This window comes from Leptopilina heterotoma, unplaced genomic scaffold (genome assembly GCF_015476425.1).
Source record: "Leptopilina heterotoma isolate Lh14 unplaced genomic scaffold, ASM1547642v1 Lhet_24, whole genome shotgun sequence".
Lineage (NCBI taxonomy): Eukaryota > Metazoa > Arthropoda > Insecta > Hymenoptera > Figitidae > Leptopilina > Leptopilina heterotoma.
In genome coordinates, this window is record NW_025110956.1 from 5,098,846 (window position 1) to 5,119,827 (window position 20,982).

General features: G+C 23.1%; 1 protein-coding gene across 3 annotated transcripts; it reads right to left on the reverse strand.

Annotated features, from left to right (window-relative positions):
- Window positions 1-263: 263 nt before the first annotated feature.
- Window positions 264-20,419, reverse strand: LOC122502825 (glycerol-3-phosphate acyltransferase 1, mitochondrial). Of its 3 annotated transcripts, XM_043613093.1 has the most exons (13): window positions 20,226-20,419; window positions 16,063-16,153; window positions 12,568-12,686; window positions 12,132-12,310; window positions 8,008-8,163; window positions 7,430-7,824; window positions 6,389-6,812; window positions 6,021-6,189; window positions 5,610-5,794; window positions 3,461-3,647; window positions 2,905-3,239; window positions 1,511-1,703; window positions 264-1,025 (listed from the first exon to the last, which is right to left on the reverse strand). In XM_043613093.1, the coding sequence occupies exons 2-13, from the start codon at window positions 16,122-16,124 to the stop codon at window positions 838-840; spliced, it is 2,592 nt and encodes an 863-aa protein (XP_043469028.1). In that variant the 5' UTR covers window positions 16,125-16,153; window positions 20,226-20,419; the 3' UTR covers window positions 264-837. The 3 variants fall into 3 exon arrangements, with proteins under 3 accessions (XP_043469028.1, XP_043469029.1, XP_043469031.1); XM_043613094.1 differs by lacking the exon at window positions 16,063-16,153; XM_043613096.1 differs by lacking the exons at window positions 16,063-16,153; window positions 20,226-20,419 and adding an exon at window positions 18,813-18,850.
- Between the last annotated feature and the right edge of the window lie 563 nt (window positions 20,420-20,982).

Below are 20,982 nucleotides of genomic sequence, written 5' to 3' on the forward strand. Positions count from 1 at the left end.
ATAAATTAATTTTTCTATTTTCCAGTTAAAAATAAATAAATTTTTCTATTCTCATTTAAAAATAAATTAATTTTTCTATTCTTATTTAAAAATAAATATATTTTTCTTTAAAAACAAATTAATTATTTTTTTTAAATAAATTAATTTCTCTTTAAAAGCAAATTAATTTTTTTATTTTCATTTAAAAATAAATAGTTTTTCAAATTAGAAAATTAAAAATTTGCTTTATTGTCTCGAATCGAAATTTAATCAACATTTCAAACTTGATATTAAATTCTTTTATTGACACAATCGATCTTGAAAAATATAAATTTTATTATAACGGTTTTTTTTAAGAATTTCCCGTTTATAACAAAAGAAAAAAAAAAGAAGTCGATCCTTGCATTCATTACCAGTCATAAAATAGCCACATTTGCAACAAAAATTAATTACAACTAAAGAGAAAGAGAGAGAAAAAGAGAGAAATAAAAAGAGAAAAAAAAGAAAGAAATAAAGAGAGAAATCACTGACATTTTCATTCGCCCGTAGAAAAAAAGGCCCGATCTCTATAAATATACTTAATTTTTTATGTCGCATATAAAAACTATATTTATATATATAATATGTATAAGTCTTTGCCTGAGAAACTGAATTTTCTCTAATTCGTACTAAAAAGAAAAAACAGTCTAATTGTTGTTGTTTTTTTTGTTTTGTTTTGAGCGTTGCATTGTACGTAATTCCGAATTTGTGTGTTTCATTCCTTTTTTTCTTGCGTGAAAGTTGCCTTTTCTGAGCAAAAAAAAAATTGGTTCACCAATAAACGGAATATAATTTTTTGTTTTTTTTTAAATCTACTTCTCAATCAACGTTTCGCGTCCATTTGTAAGCCGCTACTTTTTCAAATATTCTGTTTATGGCAACATCGTCATCGTACTCGTCCTTCAGACTAAATAACTTTGTATTTTCCTGCGAGTAACATTCGAGGACATTCCATTTTTCGAATAGTTTCAGTGAATTTTTAACTGGATCAATCGAAAGACTTTCACCTGTAAATTTATTACAAGAAGAATAAAATTAATTTTCGAATTTCGAAAGTTAAAATATATTTAAATTGTCAACAGGATTGAATTTAAAATTTTTTCCTGACCATAAAGAATATTTTGATTCACTCCAAAAATGATTATGAGAAAGAATTTGGATGTTTAATTAACTTTCAATTTTAACTACTTGTTAATTAGACATTTATTTAAAATATCTAGATAGTCTATTAAGAAGATTAGAAATAATTGAAACGAAATAAAAATCTGAACTCTAGTTGAAATGATTAATTTTAAAAATGATGAAAATAAATAAAAATCGATGATTTTAAAAATGATGAAAATAAATAAAAATCGATGATTTTAAAAATTTTGGAAAATAACTTCAGTAGAAAGTTTTCCATGAGAAAGTAAAAATGAAAATTTTTTATTGTCAGGCAGTATTATTAAAGTTAGATTACAACTAATTGTAATTTTATAGTAATCATAATTACCGTAGCTAACTGCACCGCTATCGATGTTGGATTTAATTTCCTTTAAGATTTCCTGAAGAAACTCTTTCTCCATCGTAGAGCGGCTCACCAATTTTTTTAACGAAAATGCACTAAACGAATAGGTATCTATTAAAGGTCTCGCTATTCTATGGAGAAATTCCATGCGATCTGAATGCTCCGGAATAAGACTAAGCTGTGAACATTAATTTCAAAAAATTACTTTTTAATTTATTCTAAATTCAAATATCTATTAAAATTTTAATATTTTTTTTCAAATATTTTTAATTTTTAAATTAATTTATTAAAAATTATTTAATTCTTGCAAAGAATTACATATTGTCGAAAAATTTGAGAATAATTTAATTCCTACGCATAATTTTATTATTTATGAAAATAATCGAATTCTCGCAAAAAATTATATTAAAATTTAAAAAAATTCTAATTAAATTTTTTTAAAGAATTTCTTTGATTTTTTTTAAATAATGGAGTTTTTTTTAAATTTTTAATTGAAAATTTTGAAAGTAATTGAAGTTTATCAGCAATTTCTTTCAAGTTTTTAAAATGATATAATCGATTTTGTTAATAATTGTAATGATTAATTTTTCTATTAAAGTTTTATTAAAGTTTTTGTAAATAATTAAATTCTTTTAAAGAATTTCTTTGTGTTTTTTTTTTAAATAATTGTAATTGAGAAATATAAAAGTAATTGAAATGCCGAAGAATTTTATTAAAATTTTTAAAAATAATTGAAATCCTCCAAAGAATTTTATTATTTATAAAAATCAATGAATTCTTACCAAGAATATTATGAAAATTGTTTTGAAAATAATTTAAATCTTCCAAAGAATTTTATTTTTTATGAAAATAATTGAAATCTTTCAAAGAATTTTATTTTTTATAATGATAATTGAATTCTTGCGAAGAATTTTATTAAAATTTTTAAAAATAATTTAAATTCATTGAAAAATTTTAATATTTATGAAAATAATTGAAATCTTGCAAAGATTTTTATTAAAATTTTTGAAAAATAATATATTTGTTTCGATAAAAATTTCACAACGAATTAAGAAAAAAATTGAATTCTTTCGTGAAATTTTATTAATAATAATTGACTTTTTGCAAAGATTTTACTATTTTTTAAAAAGAATAATTGAATTGTTTTGAAGGATTTATTAAAATTTTGTTAAAAATAATTGAATTTTTGTAAAAAATTATATTATTTGTAAAAATAACTGAGTTCTTTCAAAGAATGTTACCTATTATTTATGAAATACTTCCTCCATGAGGAAGCAAAAATTGAATTCTTCCGAAGAATTATATTAAAATTTTTGAAAATTTAAACAATAATAATTAATTATGTACTAAATATCGAGAAAAAACAACAGTCAACTTACTTTGTACTGAATTTTTCTAGTGCGATTAACATTGGAGTATTCTTCGTCTGAGCTATCGTCGAATGTTTTCGCGTATCTTCTGCTCCACAATTCTTCTTCTAAATAAGCCTCTTCAATTAATGAAATAATACCAGAAGAACAAAGACCACGAATCACATCGACTATCACGTGCTCCAATTCCTGACATGGCCTACAGAAAATAAATTCATACTTAAGAATATCACAGACTTCAATTGCTCTCTCCACCAAATCATCTTGATATATTTTTATGTCATTTTCCGCAATCGCTCTCGGATCATTCATCTGTGATTTCAAGTCCGCATACAATGCCGTCACTGAAAATTCAATTATATTTCGTTAATATAACGTAAAATGATGTTAATTAATTCATTATTAATATTATGCTAAATTACAAAATTTTTATTTTTAAATGTTGATGCGATATTTAAAGATAAAAATTTTTGAATTTATAGAATTTCTCAATTTCTGAATAATTTTAGATCCGAAATTAATTAGAAAAACTATATTTTTCCAATAATAACAAAAATTTTCTTACCAACTACACTTTCTAGAATATAATGCAAAACCATTGTGTTTGCATAGTACGATAGTTCGATAACATTTGGAAGAATTGAAACTGGCTGTATTGCAGTTCTGAATCCTGATTTTACTATTTGATTATTAACTGTTTCAGTGATTTCTTGCCTCTGTTGCTTTACTAAACCAGGTCCCAAAATATCCAGCTGGAAAATTTGTAACTAATTGTTAATTTTTGCAAATACGAATAGTTTTTTTGAAAAATAAAATTCTAATTTCTAGTCTCCATTTTTTAATTAAAAGAAAAATTAAAATTTCTTCTTCTGAATACTTAGAATTATTTAATAATACTAGCACAAAAAATTTATTATTTAAACAAATACCTAATTTATTATTTTAAATAAAATAAACATAAGTTTTCAATATCATTACAATTTAATTTTGTCTATATTTCGAATAATTTTGTATTCAAGTTTGATTTTTGATATCTTACTTAAAATAAAACGGTGTAAAGAAATAAAAGAATAAATAATTACTTGAATTGCAATTAATGTATTACGCAATTTACTTTTTTTGTTTTTAATTCTAATCTTCGAAATTATTAACAGATCTCGGATCGACTTTAAGGTGCAAAAAAGCCGCTTAGTCGATTAAAAGTACAAAAAAGTCGAAAAAGTAGTTTATTTAATTCAGTGTTATCACGAAAATTTTATGTTGTATTTCCCTGATTTTCCCAGTTCACTGATTTCAAAACTCAATTATTCAAAAATTTTGCTAAATAAATATTTAAATACTTCTTCTTATTTTATTTTCTTACGAGAAACAAAATCGAAAAAATTTTAATTTAAAACCTTCTGAATAATTTCTAAAAAATTAAACTAAAACCCTTTCAAAATTCAATTATTTTCTTCAAATTTTGAACTAAACTTCATCTCTATATCAATTATTTTTAATAATTTTTTGACAGTTGTTCGAGAATTCAATTATTAAATACAAAAATTCAATTTTTTATAATAATTCTAATTGTAACTGTCTGTGTTTGTGTAATTAAACATTTTCAGACAATTCAAATTTGGTTAAATATTTTTAAAATAACTTAAATTTGATAAAATCTTTAAATAATAATTGGATTTTTGAAAAATATAAAAAAAAACAATAAAATTTTCCAAGAATTTTTTATTAAGATTTCTCCAAAATTTTAATAAGTCTAAAAAAGTAACTTTTAAAAAATTTTAATTTACTTTCTTCGAAGATATGTAATTGAATTTTTAAAAAGTGTGATAAAACAATTCGAGAATTAGTATTTTTAAAATATTGAAATGCAATTTTTTGGAAAGAATTGAATTATTTAAAAGAATTTTCGTACAATTTAAAAAAAAACTAATAAATTTTTTGAAGAATTTTAATTAAAAACTTTGAACATGATTATTTTTCTTCTAAACATTTAAAATAATTCCGAAAAATTTTAATGTTCGTATTATTTTTTGCACTTATGTATGTATTTGAATTTTCGAAAATATGTAATTAAAAATATTGGAAATAATGAAATATCAACAAAAAAAATTAGAATAAAAAAATTCGAAGAATTACTTTTTTCAAAAATATTTTAATATAACTTTTAGAAGCTACTTTTCATTAATTTACATTTTTATAAATTTTCTCTTGAAGATTTTTCATTAAATTCTTTGAGAATTCAATTATTTTCCCAAAATTTGCAATTAAAATTCTTCAAAAGTTAATATACAAAAATTTTCAATTAAAATTTTTCAAAAGTTAATTTTCAAAAATTGTAATAATAATACTTGAAAAAAATCAATTTTCAATTAAATTTTACAAAAATTCAATTATTCAAAATCTTTTTAATTGTATTTCTAGCGAAAATTTAATCAGAAAAATTATTCAAAAACAATTTTTGAAAGATTTGTCTACAGTTATTTTTCATGCCATAAAAATCAAAATAATTTGCATTTTATACTAAAAATGTGATCTTTCGTTGCAATATTTGAAAAAAAGTCGAAAAAGTCACAAATTTTGTAAATAAGTAGAAAAAAGTTGCATTTTTTCGAAAATAGTTAAAAAAAAGTAGAAAAAGTCATAATACCCAAGGCATCTAAGCGAAATGTTAATTAATTTATTTATAAACATAAAATAATCGAAAAATAACTCACTGCGTGATTTATGACGTCAATACTTTCACCCGAGAAGGCTGCATCTCTTTTTGCAAATTCCAATTCTTGTCTCATTGAATCAACGGCATTAACTAAATCGTCCAATGTGCAACCGTCTCGAAATTTGTAAAGAAGCAGAAAAGCAATTACGTTTGTAGACATAATTGGCGTTGATTTGGAACCATCTGCACAAATATTATAATTGAAAAAGAACGATTACAATAAACGAAAATATTAATCATTACTTATAATAACGTAGCTTCTATTAATTTATTTAGAAAATTATTTTAAATCTAAATATTCATTCCGATTGTCTAACTCTTTCTTTTATAAGATCAACTTTTCCTTTTTTTCTGACAAGAACAAAAATTCTTGTCAAAAAGTTCTTTTACAAAAAATTTATTTTCTTACCATAAACGATATGACGTGCTATGTTTTCAACCAATTGTCGATCTTCAACAACAACATCAGTACCAAATAGAGAGGAACTGGATATTGAATACTTCAATGATTTTGGCTGTGGATCACTATTCGTTGGATTTAATCTCGTCTGTTGTTTTTGGAAGAATTTAAGCATCTCCTGTTGAACAAAAAAAACCATTTTTCATTAATTCGAACTATTTTAGTTCAATTTTTACAAGAAAATGTTCTGAAAAATTTTTGTTAGTTCAATTTAAAAAAGAATCAATTTTAGATCAAATTTTCGTTTTCGGAAAAGGTGCAAAATAAATTTCTCTCGTTTCGAAAAAAAGGAAGAAAAACAAAAAAAGAAACTTTACCCTCAAGGAGAAAGGTTGACAAATGTCAACCTTGACAATTCCATAATTTCCCATCAATGTCGTCCACATGGCTGTAATTGCGGATTTAAAAGATTCCATTTTCTTCGGTTGACCAAGTTGTTCGCGGACGAAATTTCCATCTACTAAACGCTCATAATTTATCGACATGGGAACTAATAGAGCATCCTCTATCGTACCATCCAAATAGGCATCAATAATTACACTAAGAACACCTCCCTTTGGCATGCATGGTTTTCCTGTTCTCGTTCTTCCGCCCTCAACGAAAAACTCAATATTATGACCGGCTCGCAAACATTCCATTATATAGGTATGCAATGTTGCTCTGTAAAGTTTATCTTTTCTCCCCTGAACAGGATCGATTCTTCTCTTTATGAAAAATGCTCCTAAACCACTCAAGAGCCACCTGAAAAAAATTAACAATTATTTTTTTTAGCAAGTAACAGTAATTTTGTTCATCTCAGGGATCACAGTGACATTTCATCAACTTCCTTTTTAAATAAATATTTAATAATTTTATAATAATTCTTCAAGAATTAATAAGTTATTTCAAAAGAAATTATTGTGAGAAATAGAAAAAATTGAAGGTTTTGTATTAGAATTCGTGGTAATTTTATAGTTTACGAGGCAAACAAAAAAAACAGCAAAATATTTTTTTTTTTGATTAAAAAATATGTTTCCATAAAAAAGTTTTCTGTAAGAAAAAAATACTTTTGTAAAAATGTTGTTTGTAAAAAAAAGGCTTTTTGTAAAAATATATTTTTTTGTAAATACCTCAATAAACAGTAAAAGTAATAAAAAATGCATTATTAAAACTAATTTTAAAAAAATAAATAGACAAATAAATAAAAAAAATATTTTGTAAAAATGTTTTTTTTTGTAAGAAAAAAACGTTTTTGTAAAAACGTCTTTAAAAAAAAAATCCTCAATAAGGAGTAAAAATTACAAAAAAATTACGCTATTGAAAATAAATTGAATTAAATAAAGAGATAACAAAATAGAAAATATAATAAATAAACATACCCAAAGAAGGGAATACGAAGATTATCTCCAGCGGCAACTAATGGACATTTAATATTGTTACAAAGAAGAATAAATGTCGTCATAATATAATCCAAATGGCTTCTGTGTAAAGGAATAAAAATCATTGGCAATCCAGTGTCATTTGCCTTTTGGAGCATTTCAATTTGCGATGGTTGTACAACGGCCGATTGTATAAAACATGGAAGCACTTTGAAACAAATCCACGCCACTATCCTTAAAACTTTATCGCTCAAACTGCTTTGCATTTTTAACAAAATTTGCTTGGCCCTTATTTTTGCCTTTACAATTTCATCCTCCTCATTTCCACCGTCGTGAGCCGCATTCTCAGTTGCTGTTAATTTTATCGCTTCCTGCAATCTCTCATCATTCAGAACCTGCGAAAAATAAATATTCTTTGTCAAAAATTCCTCTTAATTTATTTTTTTTTTACTTTTTGCGTCTCTTATTAATTAATATTTCCAAAAATTATTGACTGGAAAATTTCGTTCATTTAAACGTTCAGAATTTTAGAGACGTAAACTAGGGAGAAAAGTTTATAAATTTTATTTTCTACTTACGGTTTCCGTTACTTGAGGATAATCGTATTTTTTTATATTGTAGACTTGATTTATACAACTGCAAATTTTACTTAAAATACTTGTCCCCGATTTCACGAGGAGAATATTATTGCCATGTGTTTGATATTGAGTTGATATTTTATTAACCAGTGAATCCTGAAAACAGAAGAAAAAATATGACACAATTAGAAAAACTGTTTAAAAATATTTTACAAAAACAAAAATAAGCATTAAAAAAATATAGAAAGGAAAAATTACATCTATTATCAAATTTCTATTTATGTAAGTAAATATCAAACGATAGACTTTTCTTAATTATAATTGCTAATTTATTTTCCCAACTCACATGTTCAGGATATCCGCGAATAACAACAATTCGCAACCATTTATCGAAAAAGCGCAATTGGTCATCGTGCATTTTTAAAAAAAGAAAGAAAAGAAAAAAAAAGAAAAAAATTATTTAATATTCAATAACTAATTTAATAAACTGATAAATTTGTTAATTAGCACTAATTATTTATTAGTATAAATTTTTATTTGCTGTACATTTATTTTCCTTTTTAGATAAATATTTTTTTTTTTACCAACTAATTTGGTTGATTTGAATTATTCCTTTTTCATTAAACAAAATAAATCTAATCAAATTATTAATCATTTTACGATTAAAGTAAATAATTAAACAATAGATAAATTATCTGCTTCGAATATTAATAAACAATAAAATTAATTACCTAATTAAAATAAAAAACAGAGATTAAATATCAAGCTGAATTATTAATTATTAATTATTATTATCAATTATTATTATTAATTAATCCAACTATTCAAATTTATCGCTTTCGTTGCGAATTACATGAAAAATTCCAAATAGATAAATTTCGTTACTCTCGGAAAATGTAAAAAAGATTTCATCACCCCACAAACATTTTTATCACTCCAAGTTTTGTAATATTATAATTTGTTTCAATAATTATCATAAAGAAATAAAAATCATTGTAAAAAAAGGCGATAAAGCTCCGGAGATTTTAATAAAGAAATCCAAACGTCAAATTTATCATTTCGAATCATTCATCTAAAAAAACGAACTCTGAACAAATGTCTATAATTGCAAAAGGCATAAAAATATTTTCCTTTACAAATAATTAAATAATTCCATTAGACAATTTTTTCCTAATTAATAAACATTTAAATTTTGTAATGACTCTAAATAATTACAAGTTGAAAATATTTTTCTCTAGTACAGCATAGAAATTTTTTTCCAATCATTACAAATATTAGTCGAAATGTTATGTATACGCGAAGAAAAAAAAAAAAGAGAAACAGAAACTGAAGAATTTTAATGACACTATATTAATATAGAACTTTAAAAGGAATCTCTTTTTCCTTTAAATCGTAAAATTGAACAGGTAACAGAAATTACAGTTTCGCGTAGTTCTACAAACGATTTCAAGTAAGTAACGGCAGCAACTAGAATATTATTTTTATTTTTAGAACATTCAAACGGTTAGTGATTCTGTGCCAGAATCTTGAATGACTAGTAACAGATTTTGTGTCATGTTGGAAAATATGTTTAACTACAATGAAACAAAAATTACCATATTTAATTAAATTATCCTTTTTTTTGACTTCTTGGGGAAAATTTTACCAAAAAAGGTATTCAATTTTCAAAAATAAAAATGAAAGCATTAATTATTTAATAAATTAATCACTAAATTAAATTTAATAAATTACTTATTATAATTTAACGATTAATTATTCAATTAAATCCAATTAATTAAGCTAACAATTCAATTATGAAAAAAAATTTAAAAAAAAAAAACAGAAAAAATTCTTAATTTGGTAATAAAAATTCGAATAAGAAATAAATTAAAAAAATAAATATAATTTGAATCTAAATAACAGGTAAAAGGAAATAGTTGATAACAAGTGTAGGCTCTCAGCGTAGGTATACACTAGACTTGCGAAATCTAATAGGCGTCTAAGAATGTGAAAAATATTAGAACCTAAGATAAAAAAAAAGTATCGATAATAAAATGTAAAATCTTCAAGAGTCTGTCAAAATTGTTAATTAATCATTCAATCATTTTACATTGAAAATTTTTTCTAAAGCACAAAAAAATTACATTTCTTTGTAACAAAAAAATGAGGTGAATGTTTCTCATTGCAAAAGCGCAATTTTTTTAAAATCAAATTTCTCAACAAGAATATAAAAAAAGGCAATAAATCTTTTTCTCTTTGAAAAAATTCTAAATATTTAATTAAAAAAAAGGAAAAAAGAGAACGAAATTACGTACATAAAAGAAGAAAATACAGAGAAAATTAATTTTTATCAGTGAATAACAAAAGGTGAAATACCTTAATTAAGATTAATACGTAGAAGGGGAAAAAAGCACGTGACTTGAACTTGTAAAGTGAGTGTCTTCTTTATTTGTTTATCACACAAGTCAATCACTTTTGTGCGTAAATAAGCAGAATCTCGATTTCTTTTTTTTAATTATAAAGTGTTAATCTAATTAATAATAATAATTTAATCTAATTTTATAATTAATCATAACAATTTGATCTAATTTAATAATTAGTAGGAATGAAGTTAATAATTTAATCTAATTTAATAAGTAATAGTAATAATTTTATTATAGGCGAAGGCCTATAATAAAATTATTACTATTACTTATTAAATTAGATTAAATTCTTATTATGCAAATTACAAAATTTTTTATTCATTTTAAAATATAAACTTCAATTTGTGAATAAATTCAGATTCAAAATTTAAAAAATTTACTTATTAAATACCTATTGTAATTAATTATTATTGTTTATTATTTTCAAAAATTTTAATAAAATTCTTCGTAAGAATTCAATTATTTTTATAAATTAGTAAAATTCTTTGCATAAATTCAAATATTTTCACTACAATCTTAATAAATTTTCTCGAAAGTATTCAATTATTTTTTAAAATTTGAATAACATTTTTCGAAAGAATTCAATTATTTTCGAAAATTTTAATAAATTTTTTGAAAGAATTCAAATATTTTCTAAACTTTTAATAAATTTTTCGAAACAATTCAATTATTTTCAACACAATTTTAATAAAATTCAATAGTCAAATTTTTAATTATAATATTTAACAGACACGAGTATTTTAGAATGTTGAAAAAAATTCTTTGTTTAATTCAATTATATTCGAAATTTTAAATTAAAATTCTTAAAGAAACTTCATTATTTATAAAAAAAAAAAAATTCAATGAAATTCTTCAAACGAATTTAATTAAGATTTTCGAAAATTTTAATAAAATTCTTCGGAAAAATTCAATTATTTTCAATAATAATAAAATTCTTCGCAAGAATTCAATTATTTTCAATAGTAATAAAAATCTTCACAAAATTCAATTATTTTCAAAAATTTTGATAAAATTCTTAATAAGAATTCAATTATTTTCAATACTTTCAATTTAAATTCTTAAAAGAATTTAATTATTTTCTAGAATTTTAATATAAAACTTCGCGCAGAAATTCAATTATTTTCAAAACATTTTAATAAAATTCTTGACAAAGAATTCAATTATCTTTATAAATAATGAAATTCTTCGAGAAAGTTCAATTATTATTTTTGCAATATTAATAAAATTATTAGCAGAAACTAAATTCTTTGCATAAATAATTAATCATAAATTATTAATCATTATAACCAAAATAACCGTATTTGGACCTTTTTTTACAAAATAAAATAATTATTTACGATTGATTACTACTAATTTAAAATAAAAAAAATGTTCCACTAAAAAAATAAAAAATAAATAGTGTACTATTTGATAAATATTTAAATACGATAAAGATAAAAATAAAAATTCACCTACATAAATGCATTGTTACGATTTTTTTTTAATTTTCGAACATGATTTGAAATATTCTCTACATAGCATTATTGTTTTCTCTAAAAACCACTTTCAGTTGAATAAATAATTTTCTTATGAAAATTGTACGTTTTTTGCTGTATTTTTAACTGCGCTAAGTTCCTTATCAAGAAAAAAAAGAAGAGAGAGATTAATTTATGATAAAATAAAAATAAAGAAACAAAAATAGATGCATTTTTTTTGGACTGGAAAATTTTATAAAAAATTTACCCTTGAGGACGGAGTACAACTTCTGCAACAGTAGAAGAAGAATGGTGTCGTTCTGGGAATTTCTGCAGCCATTGGTTCAGATTCCTTAATTTTAAATAAACTAGCCTCTCGAACTTTTCGCGCTTGTTCCTTATTTTGAAATCGTCTTCTCTGCATTTGTTGGCCCGCTCGACGAAGTCCTGAATAAAAAATTTGTGAAATTAAACTATTTTTCTTTTTTTCTTCTTTTTTTAATTTACTAAATTTAAAAGTGTTTCAAATTAAATTATTTTATTTATTTTTATTATTTATTTTTTATTTAATTATTTTATTTAATAAATTGAAAAATGCTTCAAATTAAAATATTTTTTCTCTTTCCTTTTGTATTTCATAAATAAAAATTGTTAAATAAAATTGAAAATAAAATAAAATAATGAAATAAAAAATTGTTTCTCACCACCGAGGGAAAGTCGAGGTGCATTTGAATCCAAATTTCTTGGCACTTCCGTTCGTCTTTCCCATTTTGCGTAGACTTCGTGTAAACGTGTTGACATTACATCTACCATGTTATTAGCTCTGGAAAAAAAATTATTTATTTTTTTCATTTTAAAAAATAAAATACACGCAAATAATAATAGTGTATAGAAGAAAAGAGCAGTTAATGCTTTCTCAACGATATTCTCAAATAAATAATACACATAATTATCTATCGCACATTGTCAAATTACTAAAGCATAATTTGTTGATAAAACTTATCAATTTCAATTAAACGCACTTCGATAAATATAATGATACAAAATGAGATCTTCTTTTTGTTTATATTTGAAATAAACTTGCCAAAGCGATTAATCGTCGATGAATTTCGATAATAAAATATCATTACATCACATTGTACATGATAGTTTGCAAATGATAATAATAATTCAGTAGTAATATCAATTTTTATAGTTTCTTTTTTTCCCTTGCTTTTGTGAGTGATTCGAGAGGAAATAAATCAGGAAATTAGAAAATAAATTAAATTACAACCAGAGAATGTAAAAGTTAATTATTAATTATTTGAAATTTATTACGAATTGGCAACGACTTTAAATTGTTTATAAATAAATAACTTATATAAGTTACAAAATAAGTAAATTAAAAAAGAAATTTAAACAAAATTACAAACAGAGAATATAAAAATTAATTACTAATTCGCAACGCCTGTAAATTGTTTATAAATAAATTAATAAACAAATCAATTTTCAATTTAATTAATTATTAGATCATTCAAAATCAATTTTTAATAAATTATAAAATTATTTATAAATTTAAACAAAAAAAGTAATTAGCAAAAGTAAAAAAAAAATTGAAATTAAAAAGAAATAAATGAAAATAGTAAAAATAGTAAATAATTTCAACAAATAAAGAATCCAAACGAATATTTTTTTCTCATTTAAAAAACTTCCAAAACAAAAATCTGTATTTAACAATTAAATTAAATTAACCAACTTAAAAAACAGGAAGAAAAATTAAATTCCATACAAAACTTTTTCCTGCACTTAATTAAAGTATAAAAAAATTCTTTTTGTTTATAAAAAAAAAATTATTATTACAAATATTATAAAAACAATTTGTCTTGAAAAAAAAATAAATAAATAAAAGAGAAACAGCTGAATTTGTAATATTCTCATATCTCAAATGCATATTTCATTTTCAAACCATACAATTGATTATTTAAAACAAAAAAAAAAAAGAAGAAAAGAAAACATTTATCAATGAAGATTATATGCTTTATGAAAATAAGTCAAAGTTTATAATGATTAAAATCTTTTGTGATATTTTTACAATGCATCTCGTTATCTAAACATTCACTGATCACACCTTATTAACACATTGTTCTTGATTAAAAATATTTAAAAAAATAAACCAAGTATATGTTAATTAAACTTTGATGTTTGGACTCAAAAAAAAAAAATCATTTTTCCATTTTTGCTCAAACGGTTCTTAATTTTTTTAACAAAAAAAAAAATTGTTGTAATAAAAATATTTTTTTTTACGAAAAAAAAATTTTGCTCAAACTTTGGTTCTTAATTTTTTTTTAACAAAAAAAAAAATTGTTGTAATAAAAATATTTTTAACAAAATAAATATCAATTTTTTTTGCACGTTACAAAAAAATATGACGTTTTTAGCTCATTGATCTCTTTTTTTCTAAAACCGGTATTTCTTCCAATGAATTGCAAGTACATGTGTGTTGGAAAATTTTTTTTTCTTTTTTAAATATAACCAGATATGCCCACAAAACGAATTATATATCATCGAAGTGCAAATGACGTAAATATCGAGTTTCGTCGTTTGCAAATAATGTAATAGAAAAAAAAACATTTACTATTTTCATGTAAATAAACATATTTTTCATTTTTAATCTTTTCAAATGAAAAAGTAAGTAAAAAACGAAAATCATATTTTGAATTTTCCCAGAATCATATTCTTTTAATTTACAGTCTCTAATTTTTATTTTATTTAAATATAATTTATTTTATTTTAATTGAACCATATAATAATTTATTTATTTATCATTAATCACTATCGTTAGTAATGACAAAATAACAATTGATAATTATTATTGTTGTTGTTAATAGTAAATAATAAAATAAATATAATAAATAAAATTAATATTAGTAATTAATAATAATTATTTTTATTAATATATGTATTTTTATTATTTATTTATTTACTTATAAACGAGACTTGCACTTTTTTATTATTAATACTATTGTTATTAAAATTATTAATATTAGTTTTGTTATTAGTTTCTTTTATTAGTGTTATTATGAAGAAAAAACTTTTTTTTCCCAATAAAATTCTTATAAAAAAGAAGAAAGCACAAATTAGAATAATTTTGAAAAAAATCTTGTCACTTTTTTTTCCCCAAGTTCATACAAAAAAAAATTTTGTACAGCGTAATTTTCATCTAATAAATATAATCTCTTAATTTCCTTCAATTTGACATTTATGTATACAAAAAAATCATTATACTTTAAAATGATTGTTGAAAAAGGTAAAGAAAAATTGCGTAAAGAAAAAAAAATTGAACCAATTTTATCGACTTTAATTTCCGATGGAATATTATTATTCTATTTTTACGTTCAATAATGCAATTTTATAAACAATATAAATTCCCTCAATATAAACAGAAAATGTTCGACTTTGCCTCCAGACTGAATTGTTTAATATATATACATATATATCAATCATTAATTTAAACAATTAATTAGATAATAATACGAAAAAAAAATTGACACAAAGCACTAATTGTTATTGTATTGATGAACGACAAAACGATTGATAAAAAATTCGCCAATGGAAATCAACTATCATTACAACTGTCATATATGAATTATAAACAAAATTGTTTGCAAACAAAAATTTTTCCTCCTCTTTTTTTCTTCTCTTTGTTATAAATTCCAGGTATTTTATTTCTGACTTTCCGAAATTTTCTAAATTCTAGTTTTTAGAAAAAGGAAATAAAAAAAAGAAATAAAAAAAGAAATAATAGAAAAAAAAGAAATCTATTTTCATTAAAAGAATGAAAATGGAATTTAAAAAAAGGAATAGAAAAGGAATTAAAAAATGAATAGTAGTAGTAGAAAAAGAATAAAAAAATAAATAGAAAAAGAGTTTAAAAAATACAAAAATGGAGAAAGGAATAGAAAGAGGAATTCAAAAAATAAAAGGAAAAGAATTAAATTTATTGATATTTATCGATATTATAATTTAATTGAATTAAATTGTAATTTAAATTAAATCAAATTAAAAAATTATTAAATTCGTAAAAATAAAAATAAAATAATAAAAATAAATAAATAAAAGAAAATTAAAAATAATTGAAAGGAAAAAAAGAAAACAAAATAAAGGAAAAGAGCAAAAATTTCATCAAGATTGGAAAATGATCCTATTAATGAGTCTCATACCTGTCATTAAATAAATAATAGAGAACACCGCAAAAGATGAAAAGCTCCACCAAACCGTACATATTGTCTCATTGGCAAAATTTTTTCAAACCTAAAATAACAAAAAAAAAAAAATAAAAAAATAATGACAAAATTCACAAGTTTAATCACAAGAACAATAACATTGAGCGAGGACCGCACAAATGAGTTTCATTTCACTTAGCGAGATGTAGAGAGAGACCCTCTCATCGATTATAAATTATCGTCATTGAATAAAGCAACAGTGGGAAAAAGATATATTAACTGATCCAGGAATTGATTATTAAGTGACATCGAAAACATTAATTTTGACTTTTGAATTCGAATTGAATTTCAATTTTCCTTTGAATTGAATTCGCCTTTCAATTGAATTTGAATTAAATTTTCCTTCGAATTAAATTTGCCTTCAAATTTAATTTTCCTTTGAATTGAATTTGCCTTCAAATTTAATTTTCCTTTGAATTGAATTTTCCTTTGAATTGAATTTTCCTTTGAATTGAATTTCACTTTGTATTGAATTTCCCTTTGAATCGAATTTGTCTCCGAATTGAATTTGACTTTGATTTCGAACTGAATAATTATTTTCCTTCAAATTGCATGGCCTGTGAATTCTCGAGAAATAAAACTTGTCACTTTTATTAAATTCTCATTTGATAATCACTGTAATAAACTTTCCAAAGAGCCTAAAGTCTATGGAATAATTCTCTTTTACTTTACCCTTTGATCACTTCAAAACAATACCATTTTCTGCACAGTTACAATACGAAATTGTTACAGATAATTCTCACCACTTAGAAAGGAGAGAGCGGGAGAGAGAGAGAAAAAGAGAAACAAAGAGCGAACCCCAAAAACTTATGCACTGTTTCCTCCAAGGACATTTCTCCCTAAGATAATTGAAGCTCATAAAAAAATTGTTGACTGAAAATCAACGAATTTCAAGTACGAAAGAAATTATTTCTTAAAAAACAAATTAAAAAATTAAAAAAAGAATTAAAAATTAAAAAAAAGAATTAGAAATTAAAAAAAGAATTAAAAATTAAAACAAGAATCAAAAATTAAAAACGAAAAATATTATTTTCCTTCTGGCAATTTTTTTTCGGAAAAAAATTTCTCTTTTAGGTACTTTCACAAATTTCAATGAACACAATTTATTCTACTTTCCTCCTAATAGTCCCAATATTTTTCCTTTTTTTTTTTTTGCTTCCTATAACTATGGAAGAAAATTACCGGTTAAATAATAATTGTCTTTATCCGAGATTTCTCAATGCAGTTTTCAATAATTCCATATTTAATTTGTATTTGCTATTTATCAAAAGGCGAAAAGGAAATTTTTTTCCAGATAGTATTATTCAAAACTATTAAAGAAAATTTTCATATTCCTTATATTTTATTACAAAAAAGAAGTCTTTTGCACGAATTATTGTTTAGAACACGTTTTTATCACTGATAATAATAATATATTCCGTATTTTTTAAACTCTGATAAGTTTTTTTCCCTTCTTCTCTTTGTTATTTAAGTTGAAAAATTCTAAATTTTTTGACGTTTTACGTCTGACGTGATGGACAATTAGAAAAATTTTATGACGCAACAACTGTCAACAACAAAGAAGAATTAAGATTTTTCATTCGCAAAATAAAATCAAAGTTTATTTAATTTTCAAAAGGGACAATAATTTTAGTAGCAGTAAATATTCAAAAAGTTTTAAAAAGAGAAAATGGAAAATAAAAAAAAAGATAAATAAAAGGAAAAAAATGCCAACTTGAGGAAATTGTGGTGGAAAGTTAGAATTTTGAGAACACGAGTTTTCATTTTGAAAGATAAGATTAAAAAAAAGGGGAGAAAAGTGAGGAAATAAAATGAATTTTTTCTTTTTGTCTGGCCGAAAAAACGTGCCAGTGGCGTGAGCAGAAGACATGACCTCGACCCGATAGTGTCTTATTGTTGCAATCTTTTGACCCTATTGGTTTGCAATATTTATCAAATAGTCATTCTATATGTTAAATATAAAATTGCGTTTACATCATTTATTAATTTCTATTTCAAAACGCTCTTATTGTTCCACAACTGCGGCAAAAAATAACGATTTCAATAGCGAAAGAAAATTCAATAAAAAGAAGATTCAAAAAAATAAAATAAAAAGAAAATAGAATAAAAAAAGAAAATATAAAGAAAATAGAATAAAAAAATAAAAGAAAAAGAAAATTCAACAAAAAGAAAAAATTCAATAAATAGAAAATAAAACGAAAATTTACAGAATTTATAATAACAGAAAAATCAAATTACCAGAAAAGAAATGAAAACTGCATTGAGAGTAACAAAATTCATTTTTACTCAACATTCTCCTTTCGTGTCACTTGAAAATATTTTTTTATTACAACAATGAAAAACTTTTCCGGTATTTTATCATTGAGTCACTGTGTTTTATTGATTCTTAAATTGAATTCCTCAATCATTGATCACGTAATTATTTAATTATTTTCTTTTCTTGAAATTATATCAAAAAAAATTTTTGTTTTAAAAATAATACACATTATTTCTAAATAATTAATATTAATCGCGATTTCACTTGCGAATTTTTTTCTCTAGCTATCATCTCGATAATGATTATTATATATAGTATATTGATAAAAGAAAATATTCTTTGCTGCGATTGGCACAAATTTTTCTATTTTTAAATTTTACGATGTTTCAACAATTTGAATTGAAAAAGAAAAGAAAAAAAACTGCCTCACAAGCAAATAATTATGCCAAAGCACGCTGACGACTGAAATCATCGCATTGGACTGTGCGTTTTGAAACGCAGACATCAACTGTCTTGATGAGAGAGGTGTCCCTTGTATTATATTATATCAAGTCCCACAGTGAGTTGGTGCGTTTAAATTCCTTTCACATTCTAGAAAATCCAAGAAGACATTCCTTTACACTAGATTCTAAAAAAAATAAAAAAATAATGATTTTTTCTTCACTGGAAAATTCAAATTTCTCTTCAGAAAATGATTTAGACACTAAAAGTAATACACAACTTTGATCTCAAGAAAGAAAAAGTCAAATTATCGAATTTTTTGACCCAGAACCAAAATTTGTCGAGAAATAAAAAATTCATCGATGGTTTAATTAACGACAGTATTTAAGGAAATCTAAGATCATAATTATGATACGTTAATTGCGAAATACGAATTAAGAATTAAGAATTCTAAACTTCAATTGCACCTTGAGGAGTTAATTTAAAGACAGTAATAAACGTATGGAAATTGATGGACAATATGAAGCGTCGTAAATCGCTAATAGCTCTCAATTAATTGAAATTGCCGACAATTTCTAGCTCTACAAAGTCGTGTAGACACAAACGATTTATCTAATGTCACAAAATTTTTGTCTGCTAGGAAAATTTCTCTTCTTATAGGAATTTACGAGCAAGAGGAAAAGGAGCAAAAATTTCTCAGACTACAAAAAAACAAATTCGAAATTCGAATCAATTATTCCCGACGTGAATTCAAAATTGAAGGTTAATTATTTCACTGCTTCTTATATTTCTTTTAACATTCTCTCATTTACCTCTCATCAAGGGAACAATGATAACCTGCTTTTAAAACGAATTTCACCTCGAACTCGTTACGTGAACAGCGTGCATTTATTAATACCCCACATTTCATCAAATAATAAACAAACACTGACATTTTACCTTCAATCTTCGATCAACAAAATTTTATTTACTTAACAATATAACAATTAACTATATCTAAGAGAAAATTTCCACTTTTGAATTTTCTATTCTCGAAAAAACTGAAAGTATTCGACTTTCAAAAAAAGCAACAAATCTTTAATAAACAAAAGAAAAGTGCATACCTAACAATTATTTAATTTTAAAAGCCAAAAAAAACTGAAAAAAAACATATTGAAATACTACAAGATGAAGGCAAGTATCGATTCAGAAAAAAGTCTCACATCGCAATTAAGAACCACAATACACAATAATCGAGAATTAAGTCAATTTTATGTTAAAACTTATATTAAAAAAAAAGTTTTTTCCTCATATATATGTATTTATTTATGTAATTTATACTTGACACGTGATATCAACAAAACATAACCTAATTTATCGAAACAACACGAGCGACATCATTAAAATGTAATTAGACATTTACCTTTTTGTTAACACAGTCAATTTAGGATAAAATCTCAATTGCGATCATTAGGTATTTCACGTCACAAATTATTGATATTTCACTCTAAAAAATAGTATTTTTAAAAAACAGAATAAAAATACGATGCGTTTTTAAAGATGTTTAAACAAAATACTTTGTTCACTCGCGGACGCCATCGACGCCATTAATGGATGTGTGTGTGTGTGTGTGTGTGTGTGATGCAAAACTGGACAAATGGTGGGGGAAGAAATCAGGTGATTCTGATTTGATTGGTTATATTTTTGTCACGTGATTTTGGCGGGTTGTTTATACAACTAATTATAATTGCAGGTAATTGCACTTCTTCATTTAAATGTCATGTTTAAAATTAACTATGCTAATAGAAAAATAAATCAGGATCACGGTACTTTTGTTTAGCAAAAAAAAAAAAATAAGATTGAGGTTGGTGGACAAATTTGTAAATTTAATATTTTATTATTAAAAAAACTAAAATAGAGAAAAAACACGATTTGTAAACTTAAATTCAGTGAGTAATTTATGTTAATTAGTGAGAATTTGCACAAAAATACAATAAATTTTAATTGTTAATATTTAATGTATTTTTTTCAAACAGAAAATAAAAACCAGGGAAAATATAAACAAAAGAAAAAAAGTACTTTGAAAATCTAATATATAGTGTAAATTTGAATGAAAATACAATGAATAATTTATTATTAGAATGTGAATATGACGAGAGTTGGAAAAATACCCTTAAGAG

Excerpts from the sequence above, each read along its gene's own strand:
- LOC122502825 (XM_043613093.1), bottom strand. The coding sequence starts at position 16,124 with ATGTACGGTTTGGTGGAGCTTTTCATCTTTTGCGGTGTTCTCTATTAT. Across the intron at positions 12,687-16,062 it reads TATTATTTATTTAATGACAG|AGCTAATAACATGGTAGATG; the intron begins GTATGAGACTCA and ends TTTTTTTTCCAG. Across the intron at positions 1,704-2,904 it reads CTAGAAAAATTCAGTACAAA|CTTAGTCTTATTCCGGAGCA; the intron begins GTAAGTTGACTG and ends TAATGTTCACAG.